Here is a 19,539-nt window from a genome sequence, read left to right as displayed (position 1 = left end):
GTTACCCTGGTGAAGAAGACAAAACAGGATTGGAGGTAGGGAGGCTGGCACAAAGACATTCCAGGCAGAAAGAAGTCATGAGCAAGGGCAGGAAGGCATGGATAATCACAGAGAGTTCTGAGAGTTGTAAGTACTATACTGCCAAAGTTCAAGAAAGAGAGAGGGCTGAAGGTGGAGAAGTAGAAAGGACCTAGATCATATAAGACCTTATACGTTGTGACAAGTAATCTGGGCTTATATAGATCAGTTGTTTTTAGGTTTTAGCAGGTAAAACTTTTCCTCAAATGAAAGGTTGCTCAGAGTACTATGGTTGAAGTGATAATGGCATGAGGGATAGCCTGGATTCTCATTTGCTTAATCTTTTCTGTGGTTTACTTGAAGGCATCTTATTAGGAATTCCTTGGATTCCTTAGAACAATGTTATAAAAACTAATTCTTGATGATTGCTGTTGAAGGGTTTAAAGCAGGGTGGTAATAAGATATCTTTTTTGTTAGGATAGATTTAGTGATTTTGTGGGGTTTTGAGAGGAGCAAGTCTGGAGTCTGGCAGACCAGTTACAAGTTATTGCAGTCATGTAGATGAGTTCAGAGATGATTTAAGGAATAGAGGGATAGGGATAAATTAGAAAAAGCTTTTGAGTTTAAAATAGAAAGCCCTATTGATGGATTAGAAATGGGAGGTAAAGAAAGGGAGGATGATAGGGTAAGGTAGTGCCATTAGAAAGAACACAATGACCTTTAGTTTTTTAACTTGCTTTATCTATCTTAGTGCAGTATCTTCTTCATTGTCCTCCCCCAATGCTTGACTTTTATTGATGGCTATTTGCCAAATTATTCAATCAGCTAGCTAGCCAACCAGTATTTATTGAGTCTACCATGTCCAAAAATTTGTATTCTATTTCAGTGAAAGAATTGAAGCTACCAGTTACTCAGTTGTCAAAACCAATAGACTTTTTATTGAGCTGAATCTTATTTTGCCTCTGGGCAGTGCTTGGTGAAACTTGCTGTGGAAACTCTTGCCTTCGGTGGAGCCACTCCATTTTCCTCTTCATCTGCTGCCCTTCCCTTCCTCTTTCATCCTTTTAAGAACCTTATCTTTCCTTCCTGTCTTTTAAATATAGATTCCTCTCAGTGATTCTCTTTATGAGTTGCTCCCTTACGCCGATTACTCTCAAATGTTTCTGTAGCCCATTATTTCTCTCCTGATCTCTCAGAATTATATTATGCAATATATCCATATATCTCCATATGGTTAATAGGCATTTTTTTCTGTTGTATTATAGGTACCTGCAATTCACTATGTCCAGAACTAAATGTCTTACCTTTACTTTCCTCCTTGTTTCTTTTATTATGTTTTTTAAATATTTTATTTTATTATGGTAAGAACGCTAAATGTGGTATCTACCATCTTAACACATGTATTATACACTTAAAAATTATTGACTATGAGTACAATGCTGTGCAGCAGACATCTAGAATTTGTTCATCTAGCTTAACTGAAACTTCATGTCCACTGATTAGTGAATACCCATTTCCCCTCCCCCGTAACCCCTGACAAGCACCATTTTACTCTTTAATTCTATGATTTAGATACCTCATATAAGTGGAATCATGCAATATTTGCCTTTTTGTGACTAGCTTATTTCCCTCAGCATAATGTTTTCAAGGTTCATCTATGCTGTTGCATATTGCAGTTTCCTTCTTTTTTTAAGACTGAATAGTGTTCCATTGTATTTATATACCACATTTTCTTTATCCATTCATCTGTCCATGGGCATATAGGTTGTTTGCACATCTTGGCTATTGTGAACAGTGCTGTAATGAATATGTAAGTGCTAATATGTCTTTGAGATCTTGGTATCAGTTCCTTTAGATAAATACCCAAAAGGGCTAGATCATATGTGGTAGTTCTATTTTTAATTTTTTAAATATATATATATATTTTTTTCTTAGCAAGAAATGTACCAGAGAGAACTATTTTTAATTTCTTGAGAAACCTTCATACTGTTTTCCATAGTGGCTACACCATTTTGCATTCCTGCCAATAGTGTGCAAGTGTTCCAATTTGTCCACATCCTTGCCAGTGCTTATTATCTTTTCTTTTTTGATAATAGCCATTCTAACAGGTATGAGGTGATATCTCATTATGGTTTTGATTTGCATTTGCTTGGTTTAGTGACATTGAGCATTTTTTCATATACCTGTGGCCATTTTTATGTCTTTTTTAGAGAAATGTCTATTCCAGTCCTTAGCCCATCTTTTAATTGGGTTATTTGTTTTTTTGCTATTGAGTTATAGTAGTTCCTTATATATTTTGGAGATTAACAGCATTATCAGATATATGGTTTACAAATATTTTCTCACATTCTATATGTTCCCTTTTCACTGTGTTGTTTCCTTTGCTGTGCAGAAGCTTTTTAGTTTGACAGAGTCCCACTTGTTTGTTTTTGTTGCCCATGTCTTTGGTGTCACATCCATGAAATCGTTGCTAAAACCAATGTCAAGAAGCTTTCTCTGTAAGTGTTCTTTAGGAGTTTTAGGTTCAGGTCTTATGTTTAAGTCTTTAACCCATTTTGAGTTGATTTCTTATATGGTTTAAGATAAGGGTCCATTCCATTTTGCATGTAGATATCTATTTTTCCCATCATCATTTGTTGAAGAGACTGTCCTTTTCCCATTGTATATTCTTGGCACCCTTGTTGAGGATCACTTGACTGTATTTTCTGTTCCACTAATCTGTATATCTGTCTTCATGCCAGTACTATACTTTCTTTTTGTATTTTTAATTGACATATCATAGTTATAAATATTTTTGTGGCACATGTGATATTTTGATATTGTATACAATGTATAATGGTCAAATCAGGGTAATTGGGATATCCATCACCTCAAACATGTATCTTTTCTTGTATTGGGAACATTATAATTCTTCTCTTTTAGCCATTTAAAAATATATAATAAATAGTACTATACTGTTTTTAATACTGTAGCTTTGTAATATATTTTTGAAATCAGGAAATGTGATGCATCCAGCTTTGTTCTTTTTTCTCAAGATTGCTTTGGCTCTTCATGGTCTTTGTGATTTTATATGAATTGAAGAATTTTCTCTAATTCTGTAAAAAATGGCATTGAGATTTTGAGAGGCATTGCATTGAATCTGTGAATTGCTTTTGGTAGTGTGGACAGACGTTTTAACAATGTTAAGTCTTCCAATTAATGAATATGGCATGTCTTTCTATTTGTTTGTCTTTAATTCCTTTCATCAATGTTTTATAGTTTTCAGTATACAAGTATTTCACCTTCTTTGTTAAGTTTCTTCCTAAGTATCTTATTCTTTTTGGTGCTATTATTGTAAGTGGGAGTTTCCTAATTTCCTTTTCAGATAGTTTGTTGTTAGTTTATAGAAACACAACTTATTTTTGTATGTCAATTTTATACCCTGAAACTACTGAATTTATTAGTTCTATCAGTTTGTTTTATGAATTTTTTAGGGTTTTCTTTATATAAGATTATGTTGCTTTTAAACAGCAATAATTTTACTTTTTTTTTTTTTTTTTTCCTGGTTTGGGTGCCTTTTATTTCTTTTCTTTTCTTTTTCTTTTTTTTTTTTTTTTTGCCTAATTGTTCTGGCTAGGACTTCCAGTAAGTACTATGTTGAATAGAAATGGTTAGAGTGAGCATTTTTGTCTTGTTCCTGATCTTAGAAGAAAATCCTTTCAGTTTTTCACCATTGACCATGATATTAACGATAGACTTTTCATAAATGGCCTTTATTATGTTGAGGTACTTTCCTTCTATTCCTAGTTTGTTGAGAGTTTTTATTGTAAAAGGGTGTTAAATTTTATCATACTCTTTTTGTGCATGTATTGATACGATTATATGATTTTTATTGTTTATTCTGTTAATATGATATATTAATTTCATATGTTGAACCATCCTTGCATCCCAAGGATAATTCCCACTTGGTCATGGTGTATGATCCTTTTAATGTGCTATTGGATTCAGTTTGCTGTATTTTATTGAGGATATTTGCATTTATGTTCATCAGGGATATATAGTCTCTTTTCTTGTGGTATCTTTGTCTGGTTTTAGTATCATGCTTTTAATGCTGGCCTTATAAAAGAGTTTGGAAATGCCCTTCTCTTCAGTTTTTTTAAAGAGTTTGAAAAGTTTAATTCTCCTTTAAATGTTTGATAGAATTCATCAGTGAAGCCATCTGGTCCTGGCCTTTTCTTAGAAGGTGTGATTACTGATTCAATCTCTATACTAGTTTTAGGTCTTTTCAGATTTTCTATTTCTTCATGATTCAGTGTTGGTAGATTGTATATTTCTAGGAATTTATCCATTTCTTCTAGGTTTACTAGTTTGTTGGTGTGTAAGTGTTCATACTAGTTTTTATGATCCTTTCTATTTTTCTAGCATCCATCGTGATGTTTCGTCTTACACTTCTGTTTATTTATTTGAGTCTTTTCATAGTGTTGCTAAGAGTTTGTTAATTTAGTTTCTCTTTTCAAGAAAATCAACTCTTAGTTTGGTTGATTTTTTTTTCCTGTTTTTATATTTTCTATTTCATTCATTTTTGCTCTGATCTTTGTTATTTACTTCATTCTGCCAACTTTGGGCTTACTTTGTTATTCTTTTTCTAGCTTCTTGATGTGAAGTTAGGTTGGTTGTTTGAGATCTTTCTTGTCTTTTAATGTAGGTGTTTATCACAATAAACTTCTGTCTTACTCCTGCATTTTCTGTATCTCATAAGTTTTGGTATGCTGTATTTTTGTTTGTCTTGAGGTATTTTCTAATTTCCTTTTTGATTTTTTCCTTAACCCAATGGTTATTCAAGAATGTGTTATTTAATTTTCACATATTTATAAATTTTCTAGTTTCTTTCTGCTGTTGATTTCTGGTTTCATTTCATTATAGTCAAGAAAGATACTTGGTGTAATTTCCATCATCTTAAGTTTATTAAGACTTGTTTTGTGACTTAACTTGTGATCTATCCTGGAGAAAGTTTTGTGTGTGCTTTAGAAGAATGTATATTCTGCTACTGTTGGGTGGAATGTTCTGTATAGACCTTTTAGGTTCATTTGGTCAATAGTGTTCAAGACCTTTGTTTCCTTATTGATCTTCTGTCTGGATGTTTCTCATTCATTATTGAATGTGGGTTATTGAAGTCTCTTACTATTTTTGTATTGCTGTCTATTTCTCTCTTCGTTGTCAGTGTTTGGTTTATATATTTAGGTGCTCTGATGTTGGTTGCATATATGTTCATAATTGTTACATCTTTCTATATGTTGATCCTTTTATCATTATATAATGTTCATCTTTGTCTCTTGTCAGTTTTCTACTTAGGCTATTATTATCTCTTATGATTTTTTTCTTTCTTTCTTTTTTTTTTTTGAGACAGAGGCTCACCATGTTGCCTGGGCTAGAGTGCCATGGCGTCAGCCTAGCTCACAGCAACCTCAAACTCCTGGGCTCAAGCAATCCTTCTGCCTCAGCCTCCCAAGTAGCTTGGACTACAGGCGTGTGCCACCATGCCCACCTAAATTTTTGTATATATTTTTAGTTGTCCAGTTAATTTGTATTTTTCAGTAGAGATGGGGTCTCGCTCTTGCTCAGGCTGGTCTCGAACTCCTGACCTCGAGTGATCCTCCTGCCTCCGCCTCCCAGAGTGCTAGGATTACAGGCATGAGCCACCGTGCCCAGCCCCTTATCATTTCTTATTTGGGTTATTGAAAATTCTTCTAACTAGTCTTCATATTGTCAGTCTTGAACCCAGTTGATCTCTTTACTTGCTTGCGTCTAGTCATCTTTCTAAACCCATCCCTCAAATTCCCTTAATGTGTTCCCAGTTGCCTTAATATGGCACAAATTCCATTAGTATGGTATAACGGAACACTTGTTCTCTTTAGTAGTAACATGTCCATATGAAATAAAATGAATTCTAGTTCCCTTAAAGTGGAATTGCTGCATTATTAAACAATAAGTGACTAGTGTGTTTTAGGGTTCGAATAAATAAACTATCAGAACATGGTACAGGATTGTTCTTGGTTACTAAATTTATTCCATGCCATATATAAATTTCTGTTTCAGACTCGGGAACAGGAGGAGTTGGAAGAAGCTTTAGAAGTAGAACGACAGGAAAATGAACAGAGAAGACTATTTATACAAAAAGAAGAACAGCTGCAGCAGATTCTAAGAAGGAAAAATAAGCAGGCTTTTTTAGATGAACTGGTATGTATTAATGCTGATTGTGATTTAAAAAATTATTCTTCAGAGTTTACCTTTCCTATTTATTATGCTGGATAATGGCATTTAAATGGCATTTCTTCGGTGTTTATGCTCTGGTTCTGTAGCTATCTGTTGCTGTCACTATATCTATTGCTGAATAAGAAGTTAACTCCCCCAAAACAATATTCTTTTATGCTCACAATCCTGTGGATTAGGAATTCAAGTGGATCTTTTGGTTTCTCTCCTTCTCCAGTGTATTCTCAGAGTGTAGTTGGGCTTCTTACATGGTGGCTGAGGGCTACGAGAGAGAGTATTCCAAGAGTAAGGAAGTAGAAGCTATTAATGTTTTAAGACTTGGGCTGAGAAACTGGCACAGCATCAATTCTATCATATTTATTAGTAAAAGAGTCCAGTCAGTTTCAAGGAGAATGGATATAGATCCCACCTCTTAAGGAAAGGATTGTGGCCATCTTTAATCCACATAGTAAATGCTTGGAAAAAAATTATTTTTTTCCAGAACTTGGGATAATATTAATATAAATTCATTTGATACTCACTCTGTACCTCAAAGTGAGTTTAGTGATAGGAATTATGAAAATGACTTTAATTGTAATTTGTCTTACCCTTACACTTATTTATTTATATCCTGCTAACTGCTGTGAAGGATTTGAAGTGATTTCCCCTAAGATATGGTATTGTTTGTGGACATGGCACTATTCATGGACCTCAAAGAATGATGTTAAAATGAAGTTCTGATGTATTTTTTACTTGTATTTCTTTTTTATTTTTTAAAACATGTTTGTTAATATTCATTTTATTTTCAGATGAGAGAGTAACATTATAACTGAGATAAGCCAATATATTGCTAATAGATTATTTATATATTTTTAAGTTAAATGACTGAAACACGTTTTTGGAGCATTTTTCTCCTGATTAATACTAGTTTTCTAGTAACTCGCTTATGTTCAAGTATTTTGGCTCTGTGCCAAGTTTATGGTGACTCTGGTTACTTTGTGACACAAGCATATTTTATGTTTTTGCATGAAAAAATAATATATTTGAAAGAAATGGCAATGATTTTGCAAATTATCATTTTCCAGCAATTAGTTCCCTAAGTAGTCCATGTTGTTAGACATAGAAGTAATATTAACTAAGGTTTATGATTGTGGATTCATTACCATATTATTTGATGCTTATAACCTGTGTGATGTTGATGTTATCACAAACTGGAAAATCTTCCTCTCCAGGAAAGTCTTTTTGCATTCTTCCCTTTCCCTTTCTGTTTACGTAATTTATTTTCATGAGACATTTCTTTAGTGTTAACACACTTAGCTCCCCTGTGTAGTTGATACATTATTGTTTTGTGATAGGATAAATGTGTATCTGTGTATTTTTCCACTATGCTTTTCCCCCAAAAGCATTTAAGCTAGTTAACCAGAAATAAAAAGAGAAAGCATGATTAAATTAGAAGGAGGTGAGTGAGTAAGTAAAGGAAAAATAAGGGTAAAGGGACTAATAGGGCTTTGATAGAAAATGCTTATCATAAAACTCTATCTACTTTCTATGAATGGAATGTGAAATTAATTTTAAAAATGAGGACAGCAACATGTTAAATAGAATAATAATATTTTCTCTAACAATTTTATTAGTTCTTGAAACTATTATAGTAAAGAGGCAGTTTTGGCTTTAACAGTTGAAATGACATATGCATCATGTTTTACATTTTTGTAGATGGGTATGGTGAGATATTATAGACCTTTAAAGAGTGAATTCGTAGATATTGGTGTTATAATTGTTTTATTGAAATAATTGTTTTATTGAAAGATTCTTTGCCTCATCATTTTATGCAAAGAGGAACACACTCTTTCTGAATAATGATTCTCCTCTATAGAATTAATTGAATTAATTCCAAATATGGAACTTTGACATAAGGAAAAAATAAACTTTTAACATTTTATGTTAAAAGGGTTAACGTAACATCTAATACAAAAGGCTTTTTAGATATTATTTTGAGGTTAGCCAGCTTTGCATAGCAATTATTCTTACATATCCTTTTAGTCATCAAAAGTACTAAGTTTTGCTGCCTCATTGAGCAGCTATTGGCATGAAGCTCCCCTTTAATTCACTGAAGCATGAAGCAAGATGTGAAACTGCCATTGTTTTACATTGTGTATAATCTGGAGTTAATATTGATTTTTGTGGGTTTTTCTCCCACTTCCTGTTTTCTTCACCTGCAAGTCATTACTGCACATACTTTCTTCACTGTTTAGATCATATAACATGGTGGTTAAATAATTCGTAGTAATTTACTGTATTCGTTAGCACAATTAATTACAACAGATTCGTTTAGAATACCACTGCAGTTTGCATTTCTGGTTTCCATTTTAAGATTTATTTTTAAAGATTTTTAGTTACATTAATTTTTCAATCTTTATTAAAATTTTTGTTATGTTAGCATAAAAAGTCTTAGTTTTTATGACTAGTGAATTCATTAAATTTCTTTTTATCTTCTTAAACTCTTATTAACTAAATAAAAGAATACATTATATTTCTTTTTCTATGTATGTTAGATTTTATTAAAACAAGTTAGCATTTGTATGTATGCCTAGAAGCTTAAATCTTAGAATTATCCTCTAGACCTAATTTATACAAGTACTACTTATTAGAATTTTTTTCCTCCTGTTTTGGGGTTTGGTCCTTGTGCCAAAAGTCACTTTTTAACTTTTTAAAAAAGCATTGGCATTACATTATACTGTATATGACAGAATTTTAATGTTATGGTCTTAATGTTTATGGCTTAGCATTTACCATAATGTTGGCTAAAAAGTCCATTTATTTAATCCTAACTGTAAATTCAATTTTTAAAAACAGTTTGGTAAAAGATTTTTAAACAGGTCCTGACTTATTAAATCTTTTTATATTCCTGTTTGAAAATTCTCTTCAGTTTATGTCTTAAATTTTGTATGGGCTAATATTGTTGTCAAACGCAGTAGGTGATTTTTATTAGAAATATTGTTTGCCAGATGGCTTGCTTAAAGTCAGTTAAAGTAATCTTTTAAAAATGGTCATTATAAAGCTTTTAATGAGTATTACAGGCAGTTCTTATTAAAATTTCTTTAAATATTAAACAGTGTGCCTTCAGGCAATTAATATAGGTTAGGGAACCTTTCAAGGTAAAATGTAATGCTAAGAATGAAATATTATAACTTGAAAGGCTAAACCTGCATGTTAGGAATTCCCCAGGACATGTATGTTTCACATAGTTTATTTTACTCTATAGATTATTTTTTGTCGTTAGAATGCCAGGTTAATTCTAGTATAATACAAAATTTTCTAGGCTTCAAAATTTTGAGTGCTAAAATAGAATAAAGTAGGTTTGAAGTAAATTCTATGCCTTAGCATTCAAATTAGATTTTAGAGTCCTAGAATGTTTATTTTTATTAAATTTCAGCTGTTTATCAGACATTTTAACATTCAGATTCTTTTATGTGAATGTGCAGCCAGATTAAAACAAGCTAAAGTCTTGACTAGCAGCTGTTTGGAAGTGAACACCTTGTCTTGCTTTTATATAAGAACTTTTACTTTTAGAATAAATATAAGTTATGGAAGAACATTTGAATTCATTTATAGTATAAATTGGGAAGCATTGCTTAAACTTTTTAGCCAAGGAAATTTATTTTTCTTCTGTTAGTTTCTACATATGAAAAGATAGACTAGCATTTAAAAGATATTTTTGGCCACAGACCATTTAAAATGTTTTCTCATTTTACATTTTATTATAAAATTCTTAATATAAATCTAGAACAGCTATAGGGATTCATAGCAATATAGTTACTAATGCATTACTGGTGTTTTGTTGTAGAATATGAAAGGTATTCTATGAATAGTATAGAATACCTATACTATATTTCACTAATTCTCCTTTGTTATTTTTAAAGCCAGGTCTCTGTAATAAAGTTTCATTTTATTAATAATATTTGTGTTTTTACTTTTAAAAAAAACTTTTTTTTTTTTTTTTTTAAATTTGAGAGAAGTTCTTGCTGTGTTGCTCAGGCTGGAGTGCACTGGAGCCATCATAGTTCACTGTAGCATTGAACTACTGGGCTTAAGCCATCCTCCTCCTCCTTAGCCTCCTGAGTAGCTGGGTCTACAGGTGCATGCCACCACGCCCAGCTAATTTTTTATTTTTTGTAGAGATGGAGTTTCCTATGTTGCTCAGGCTGGTCTCGAGTTCCTAGGCTCAAGCGATCCTCCCACCAGCGCCTCCCAAAGTGCTTGGATTATAGGTTTCAGCCACTACGTCTGCCCCAGGTTTTAATCTGTGTAACATTGCTCTTGCAAAGTTCTTCTAAGTCTTGATGTGCAACTTTATTCTAGGACAATTCTGTTGAATTACATGGTATTTTATTGAATTACTTCTACACTATAACCTTAAACAATTCCTTTAAGTATGTTAATAAACCACATTTTTGCCTAAAAAAATTATTAAGTTGTTAGATTTGCAAGCAAAATTAGAAACTGCTTATATGTTTGCTTTCCTACTGTAAAATTTTAACAACAGTTTCTTTAGGATTGAATTCTGAGTAGTCACTGTTTTAAAGTTCTATAGCCTCTTTGAACAATGTTTGTTTTGCAGATAACCTTGGTATAGGAGAAAGAAATGTTTGTGCCTTCATCTTTGTTTACAGATATAGAAAGTACTTCTGTGTGTGTGTGTGTGTGTGTGTGTGAGAGAGAGAGAGAGAGAGAGAGAGAGAGAGAGAGAGAGAGAGAGCGAGAGAGAGAGAGATGGATCTCCTTCTCTTCTGACCTCCCTCTGCTTATGTTCCTGGTTTCTTACTTAACTGACAACTCAGAAAGGAAAAGGTCCAGATATCATTTAGTTTAGACCTTAGCTCTGCAGCACTTTAAACATGTAAGAGGATTTCTCCTTAAACAGGATAAATAACAGTCTACATATAAGAATTAGTCAGTTATTTGCTTGTGTTATTAAAATGTGTGTGTGCACAGATTTGTGTAAATAGCCTTGATTTAGTATCAATATAAGATATTAAAAATGTTTATCATTTTATTACTTAATTTAAAAAAATTTGGACTTAATTTTCAAAAGTAAGTTAGTAAGGGAGAAAATGAATATACTTTTGGTTGTACTTAACAATAGTTGCATTGTACAAAACAGAACAAGGATCATTTCCAAACGGTCTCAGGTAAAATCTAATGGGAAACAATTTCAAACTGGTCTGAATTCATTGCTAAAAAGAATGTGTCTTAGATAAACATCTGATCTAAGTTATAATATTTTGTACTACTCTTTTGTGATTGGCTTTTTTTGTTTTAATAAATATTGTTGGTTTGCTAGATGAAATAAGATCTTTTAATGTGAATTTTTTAAAAATACTTGTTTGCAGGTTATTTTAATATATGAGTCTACAACAGGCTTTTCTTATTATGGAATGTTAATATTTTTTTGTAAAGTATTCTTCATAAAGTGAATTTTTCGTTTGACATCAAATGCTTATTGAAAAGGCATAACTTAAAATAAAAATTTTGTTGCTCTTTACTGTTCCCTTTTTAAGTTTCCTATTGAACTTGAGCTTTTCTTTCAGGAGAGTTCTGATCTCCCCGTTGCTCTGCTTTTGGCTCAGCATAAAGATAGATCTACCCAATTAGAAATGCAAATTGAGAAACCCAAACCTATAAAACCAGTGACGTTTTCCACAGGCATCAAAATGGTAAGCCTTATTTTTAATTGCTTGTTTGAAAAATATTTTTGTGTGGATTATGATTTATAATTTTATATGATTTCTACAGTGAACTGAAATGTTCAGATATTTAAGAACAGTATCTGATCTAGGCTAGGTGTCAGGAAATACAGATATGCGCAGTATAAGGAAAGAGAAAAGTAAAAAATAATTTGCAAAGTACAACACAGTCTTGTGTGTGATATTAGGTTTGTATGTTTTTCTTATTCTGCATGAATTTTTAAGCTTATAGTGTAGGAAAATATTTCTTAGAAGAAAATACGTAAATATTGTTAGGAAAGTAGTTATTTGCAGATATGAAATGGGAAAGCAAATATATCAATTTATATTTCCCTCCAAACAGTTTTTTTGTCTCATATATATTTTTAAAAAATAGTTGAAAGCCATTTTTAGCTTCTGGACTGTTTTAAGTCTAATTTGCGTTTTAAAAATTGTTTACTTTATATTTTATTGTTATATTTCATTGTTTATTTTAGCTTTCAAAGGAAAGATTTTATAAGCCAATGATCTGTTTGGATACTTCCATAAAGTTGTTTCTTTTGTTTAGGAAATATATACTTTGGCATGTTAAGATACAGCCACTCTAAAATATATAACTTCCAAATTAGTAATTATATTTTAAAATAGTCTCACTAGAGTAGTATAAAAAGTGTGGTTACAAAAGATAAATATTTGAGGTGATAGATATTCCAATTACTCTGATTTGATCATTGCTTATTGTCTGAAAGTATCAAAATACCACATGTATCCCAAAAATATGTACAACTTTTATATATCAATAAAAACATTTAAATGGTTAAAAAAATGTAAGTGTGACAGCATTATAAAGTCCTGGGTAAGGATTTGGAATTTGGAGCCAAGCAGACTCTATTCAACTCTCAACTAATCCATTTAGCCAACTGCTTGACATAAACAAATTACTTAGCCTCTCTAATAAGCCTTTTTTTATCTGTAAAATGGTGATGATAATACCTATCTCATAAGCTTGCTGAGGATATTAAATGAAATATGTGAACAAAGTATCCAGCATAATGCTTGGCATTTAGTAAACTCTCAAGAAATAAGGCTAGTTATTAATAATAATATGAATTGATAACACAGATAACTATACTAATTTGTTCCATAAATCTTTATATTCTATAACTATGTATAATGAAAACAGCATTGGAATTGGAGTCAGAAGACCCACATTCAAAATTTGCCTCTAACATAACCAATTGTAAAGTTAGAGGAAAAATTTGTCTTGTAGCCTTGAACAAGTTACCTATTTTCATTATTTTCATCTATAAAATAGGGTTATTTCTCAGCTCATAGGATTGCACTGGGGATTAAATTATGTATGCCTTAGATGTTATCTGACAGTGTTTAGTAAATAAGAAGTAAAAATTATTGAGCATTTTGCAGCTGCTGCTAATTCCCAATGGAAGGAAGCAGTTTGAATATTTTGTAATACAATAATTCTAAATAAATGCTGTCCAAAATTTTTAGGTTTTCTATTTTTTATTTAATTTTTCTTTTTAAAATATAAAACTAAACAAATCAAAACTTTCAGGTTCATAGTTTATTGTGAAATGATTATAGTGTCTAATTTAATATTAGGTATTGTCAAGTTTAGAAAAGAGCATTTCTTATTTAATCTTTTATGCTAAGGTATATTCTCTGTATCTTTCTTTCCCATGCTACCATTGTCCTGATATTATTAACCTTTGAGCATTCCTTTATACTAAGGCTTACAATTATTGCATTATAATTATCAGTTCACCTTTCTGCCTCTCTTTAGCAATCTATAAAGAATCTGTAAGGGTGCCTAGGGTTGCCACCTAACAGGCTTTCCATAAATCTTGGCTGGAAGGTAGATAATTGGATGGATGAATGGATGGATGAATAAATGAATAGATAGTTGGTTAGAGTTATACCAGAGTGATTATAAAGTAATCACTAAATGAATTCCTTAAAGAATGATAATGCAAGTATCAGCAATTTTGACATTGTGGTGAATGAAAAAATTTTTTTTATTTCTTAGGTTAGTCTCCCTGTGTTGTGCAGGCTGGTCTCAAACTCCTGGCCTCAAGTGATCCTCCCACCCATACCTCCCAAAGTGCTAGGATTACAGGTGTGAGCCACTGTGCTCAGCCTTCGTTACTCTCTTGAAAAGTATCTTCTTTGAGGTAAATTCTAGAGACAGCAGGAAGCTACTTATAACCAAGCTATACTTTGCTTTTGTCATTATTAGTCAGATTATCTAATAAACTATGTAAGAACTTGTAGAATTAAGAATTGAATTTTCCCTTTTTTTCCTCTGGCATTTTAAAGCTCAAGATGATGGAATTTGCAGAATTTTTGGTTGACTTTTATCATTGTGTGCCTGTGAGTATTTCCAAGCCAGTGTTAATGACATGCAGTACTGAAGTGGCAAAAGTTAACCAAATGACCAGTCACATCAGTGATTTTCAGGAAAGAAAATCTACATCTAATATTCAGATGTAGCTATATAGTGTAGCTATACACCTCAGAAATGTATTCCCTATTACAAATTCAGCATAGTGGGAATGTAAGAATGAGTATCTCAAAACATTATCGAAGTATATTTCTAATAAAAGACAATAGTCTAATTTTAAAAGACAAAAGACTGTTTCTTTCCTCTGGCCTCAGTGGATAAAGTCATAATTACTGTACATTTATTGTTGCTTGTGATATAATATTGTTTTCCTTTTAGCAAATGTGTAGCAGTTGCTCCTGTTTTCCAGTTCTCTACCTTTTATGGCATATAGAATATTAATATTTTAAAAAATCTGGCTTACTGTAGAAGTAGAAAACACAATAACTCATCTTAAGTCTTTTACAACAGTTTTTTTTCAGTTGCTGACTATAGAATTTTAAAATCTAGATAATTTGGTATTAAGTTGGCTTTACCTCCAAAATTTCTCTTGAATTCACCCACTTCTCTTCATCTCTATCATCCCAGGCTAGTTGCTATAATTTCTCTCCTGGGCTACTGCAGCAAACTTCCATCTGGTCTCTGTTCATCTGTGTACCCTGTAATCTATTCCATAAGCCTTTTGGTTCATTCTCCAGATGAGTAGATGATGGAATAAATAACATTAAAAAAAATCGGACCATTACTTACTTGCTTAATATCTTCCAATGTCTTCCCAATACACTTAGAATAAAATCCAGAATACTAACCATCTACTTTCTCATCTTTGAGAAAGTGACATTTGTATGAAGAAGTGAACAGTGAAAAGGAGTTAGCAATGCAAAAATCCAAGCAGAGAAAAGAGCAAATAACAAAAGGCCAAAGGTAAGAAACACTGTGTCCAATAAAGAGACAAAAGACACTGTTGAGAGAATACTTTCCCTTCTTTCTCTTGCTCAGTATACTCAATTCACACTGACCTTTTGACCATCCTATCTAAAGTATCTTTCTCCCACTCCCATCCCTACCCCTATTATATAATATTATGCTTTTCAACCCCTTTTAACATACATCACTATCGGAAAATGTTTTATGGGTACATTGTTTAATGTTTATCTTACCACTAGATTATAAACTCTGATCCTAGTAGGAGGTTTGTCTCCAGCACCTATTTAATGATGATACATGGTAGATTTTTATTAAATATTTTTGGATGAGTGAATGAATCTTACATGTTAGGCTCACATTGAATTGTCTGAAGATCCTAAAGTACTTTCAAGCTTCTGTGCCTTTATTTATGGCGTTTATTCTGCTTAGAATGGAATATACTGTACTTATGAAAACTCTAATTATAATTTATGGCACTGGCTAAATATGATTTCTATGAGGCCTTCTATTGTGTGGAATTTAATTATGTATTCTGATGCCCTCGCTAGGAGTTTGTGTATACCTTTGTTATATATTGTAGCTCCTGCTTTGTATTGCAGTTGATTATTTTCCATGTTTGTCTCAGTTTAGATGAGCTTTCTTCAGGACAGAGTGTGTTCTGTAAGAGAATTTTATGTGTTCTTATGGGACCTAACTGCCATACTGTGTAGTTAGTGGGTATATGGTGAAAAATTTTTGAATAAATTATTGTTCTCTTTATTTTTCTTAACTTTGCAGCATTCTACTTTGCCCTTGAGAGTCTCTCATTTGGGTCAAGAAGGATTTGATGTAGTGTACAACCAAAATAAAAAATAAAAAAGTCATTGTTTTTATAGATATGTCTAAATTTCCATCACATTTTCACATCCCATTACCAATAAGAATTACAGTTCATGTATTCATCCTTTTCTGTGTTCTTATCTCTTCATTCTTGCCAGTGGTAAATGTTGAAATTCATATAATCTTTTGGGTAGACCTCTTAGGTAGCCTAGTGCTTTTCTTGTGGCCTAAATAGAGGCAGCATCAGATCTACATCCTTCTTTCACCTTGGCAAAGTAGTTGTTGGTGGTCTTCTCTGTTTTGGAATGTTCTTTTTATTTAAAAATGGAATTGTTTGAAATCCTACTTTAAAAATTTTTGAGGAACAATCATTAAAAAATTTGTTAACAAGCGCATGACATGAGCAAAACATTCTGCCTTTGCAAATTTACTTCCTTGAGGAGATTAGGAAACATCCACAGTGGTGAAGTTGCTTCAGCAGCGTACCTTTTAATAAAAGAAGAGGTTTTCATCTCAGCTTATCTTGGAGCAAATTTAATAAACCTCCCTCTACTTTGCCTTTTAAGGAAAGATTTGAATGAGCAGATGGGTCTTGCACCCTGGCTCTAAGGTCAGCAACCTTGAAGATGGACAAAGGGATCAAATTCTAGAACTGAGAATCTCACTACTCAGTGCACGGTGCCTTTAGTTGTCCCTGAATTCCTATGAGAGCTTGTTAGCAGGAGTGCTCACTTTTTATCTGATTACTTTTGCGTGGGTATTCAGGAAGTGGAATGTGCTATACAGATTTCCTTTTTTGCCTGAAGCTGTATCTTACTATGAGTTTATTTGTTTTTAATAATGTTTAATATCTGCCGCAAGGCAAATCGATTTACAGAGGAAAAAAATTATTTCTGTATATTGCCTTTATGTTCTTCTGAATGACATTTAAGACTTCTATTACTTTAATTTTCTGTCTTCGGCATATTACCTTTGGAACTAAGAAGTTACTGTTTATATGAAATTGTGAGGAAAAAGGCCCTTAAAATATAAAAATGCCAAGATATGATCTGTAAATATAATGAACGTTTTTCTTTTTCTTTTCATTTATCTCTTCATTTCTCTCCCCAACTGTCCATCTAACTACTTTTTTTGAATTTTAAAATTGCCTGCCTTGTTTGTCATATGTGTGCCAGCTATTAAATTGCAAACATCTTTTGAGGCTGCATATTTTAACTCACATATGATCATGGCTATGTGGGTACTCAAAAAATATAAAATATTCACGATCCATTTCAAACTAATAAATGTAAGAAGTATTAACACATCCTCAAATAATGTAAAGAAAAACACTACTCCTTAAGGAATTACCAGTGCTTTTGAATTAAGAGGCAGTATAGCATAGAGGAAAAAAATGATCATGGGAAAACTCAAATACAATGGGATTAAATCCCACCATTACCCTTACTAGATGTGTATACATGGGTAAGATATTACTTTACTTTTTGAGTTTGTTTTCTCATTTGTGAAGTTGAGAAATTTTAACTTCATATGATTATTCAGAGGATTGAAATATACCCATAAAATGTTAAGCCAAGTGCCTAATAGCCATGTGGTAAATAGTAGTAATTAATAACTAATTTTACCAGTAATGTGAATTATTATTTTTTATAGTTAGGTATCTAAGTGAATTATTTTATAATTTCTTTATGTTATATAATTAGGTAATATATATTTTTAATATTCTTGAATCCGAGAGGTTTTTATGATAAATTTCGTATTTAGATACTTCTATAAATCTTTGGTTGTTAATTCATTCTTTGTGATATGTAGGGCTTTAACAAATGCATAGAGTTGTATGTCCACCATGACAATCATAATACAGAGCAATTCCATCTCTCCTCAAAATTCTCTTGTGCTGCTTTTTCATAGTCAATCCTGTACCTCCAACCACTGGCAACTGGTGATTTGCTCTTTATTTCTGTTGTTTTGGCTTTTCTAGAATGTCATATAAGTAGAACCATACATTGTGTATGTGTAGCCTTTTAGGTCTAGCTTTGTTAGCTTAACAAAATACATTTGAGATTTATCCATGTTGTTGCATGTGCCAATAGTTTGTTCCATTTTGCTGAGTAATATACTATTACATAAATATACCAGTTTCTTTATCTATTCATTGATTGAAGGACATTTGGGTTGTTTTTAGGTTGTTTTTTATGATTCTGAATGAAGCTGCTATATATATTTGCATACAGGTGTGTGTGTGTGTTTGTACATAAATTTCATCGTCTGAATACTAAGATTGGGATTGCTGAGTTATATGGTAAGGATGTGTTTAGCTTTGTAAGAAACTACCACACTGTTTTCCAAAGTAGCTATATGATTTTGCATTCCCACCAGCATTGTATGAGTGTTCCAGTTGCTCTGCATCCTTGCCAGCATTCAGTATTGTGAGCTTTTAAAAATTTTTAAGTCATTCTGAACAGATGAGTGGTGATATCTCATTATGGTTTTAATTTGCATTTCCCTGATGATTAATTAAGTTAGCATACTTAATATGTACTTAGTTGCCATGAATATTTCTTTTGACCATTGCATTTAATTTGATACAGTCATACATCAATCAATGATCAGGATATGTTCTGAGAAATGCATTGTTTGACAATTTCATCGTGCAAACATCGTAGAGTGTACTTACACATACCTAGATGGTATAGCCTACTACACACATAGGCTATATGGGATCGCCTATTGCTCCTAGGCTACAAACTTGTAGATCATGTTACTATACTAAGTGCTGTAGGCAATCGTAACACAATGGTGTTTTTATATTTAAACATAGAAAAGGTAGAGTAAAAATATGATGTTATAATCTTATGGGACCACTGTCATTGACTGAAACTTTTGTCTGGAGCACATAACTGTACATTGAAATCTTTCCAAATAGTGTTGTGCCCTTATTATTATTTTTCCTTCTCTTCCTCTCTCATAATCTTTTGTGAGATGTAATGTACATACACAAAAATGTACAGAACCAACCATACAGCCCAATGAATTATCACAACATAAACATCTGTGTAAGCATCATTCAGGTTAAAAAAATATTGTTAGCACTCTGAAAGCCCTCTTCATGCCCCCTCATACCTGGTCAAAACTCCATTTCTTTTCTCAAAAGTAGTCACCTTCTTGCTCTTATAAACAGCTCTAACATCTAAGCATGTATACATGTATAACCTGATTATTGTTTTGCCTGTCAATGTTACAGTTGTGAGATCCATCCATATTTTTGTATATAGCTATAGTTCTTTCATTTTCATTGCGGGATAATGTTCTGTTGGAGGAATATATTTATCCATTCTAACATTCATTGACATTTGGATTCTTTTGAGTTTTTGGTATTATGAATAATGCTACAATGAACATTTTTGTGCATGTTTCTTGGTG

At 32.2% G+C, this 19,539-nt stretch overlaps 1 protein-coding gene across 1 annotated transcript in view; it reads left to right on the top strand.

The window, feature by feature from the left end:
* MNAT1 (MNAT1 component of CDK activating kinase) overlaps positions 1-19,539 on the top strand; it is a 194,441-nt gene that overhangs the window by 59,767 nt on the left and 115,135 nt on the right. The window contains exons 5-6 of the mRNA XM_045566155.1: positions 6,094-6,234; positions 11,838-11,963. Of these exons, the coding sequence (XP_045422111.1) occupies positions 6,094-6,234; positions 11,838-11,963 (267 nt within the window). The remainder of the gene's footprint in view (positions 1-6,093; positions 6,235-11,837; positions 11,964-19,539) is intronic.

This window comes from Lemur catta, chromosome 1 (assembly GCF_020740605.2).
Source record: "Lemur catta isolate mLemCat1 chromosome 1, mLemCat1.pri, whole genome shotgun sequence".
Lineage (NCBI taxonomy): Eukaryota > Metazoa > Chordata > Mammalia > Primates > Lemuridae > Lemur > Lemur catta.
The sequence above is the reverse complement of the archived record's forward strand: the minus strand, read 5'-3'. Positions and strand labels throughout refer to the sequence as shown.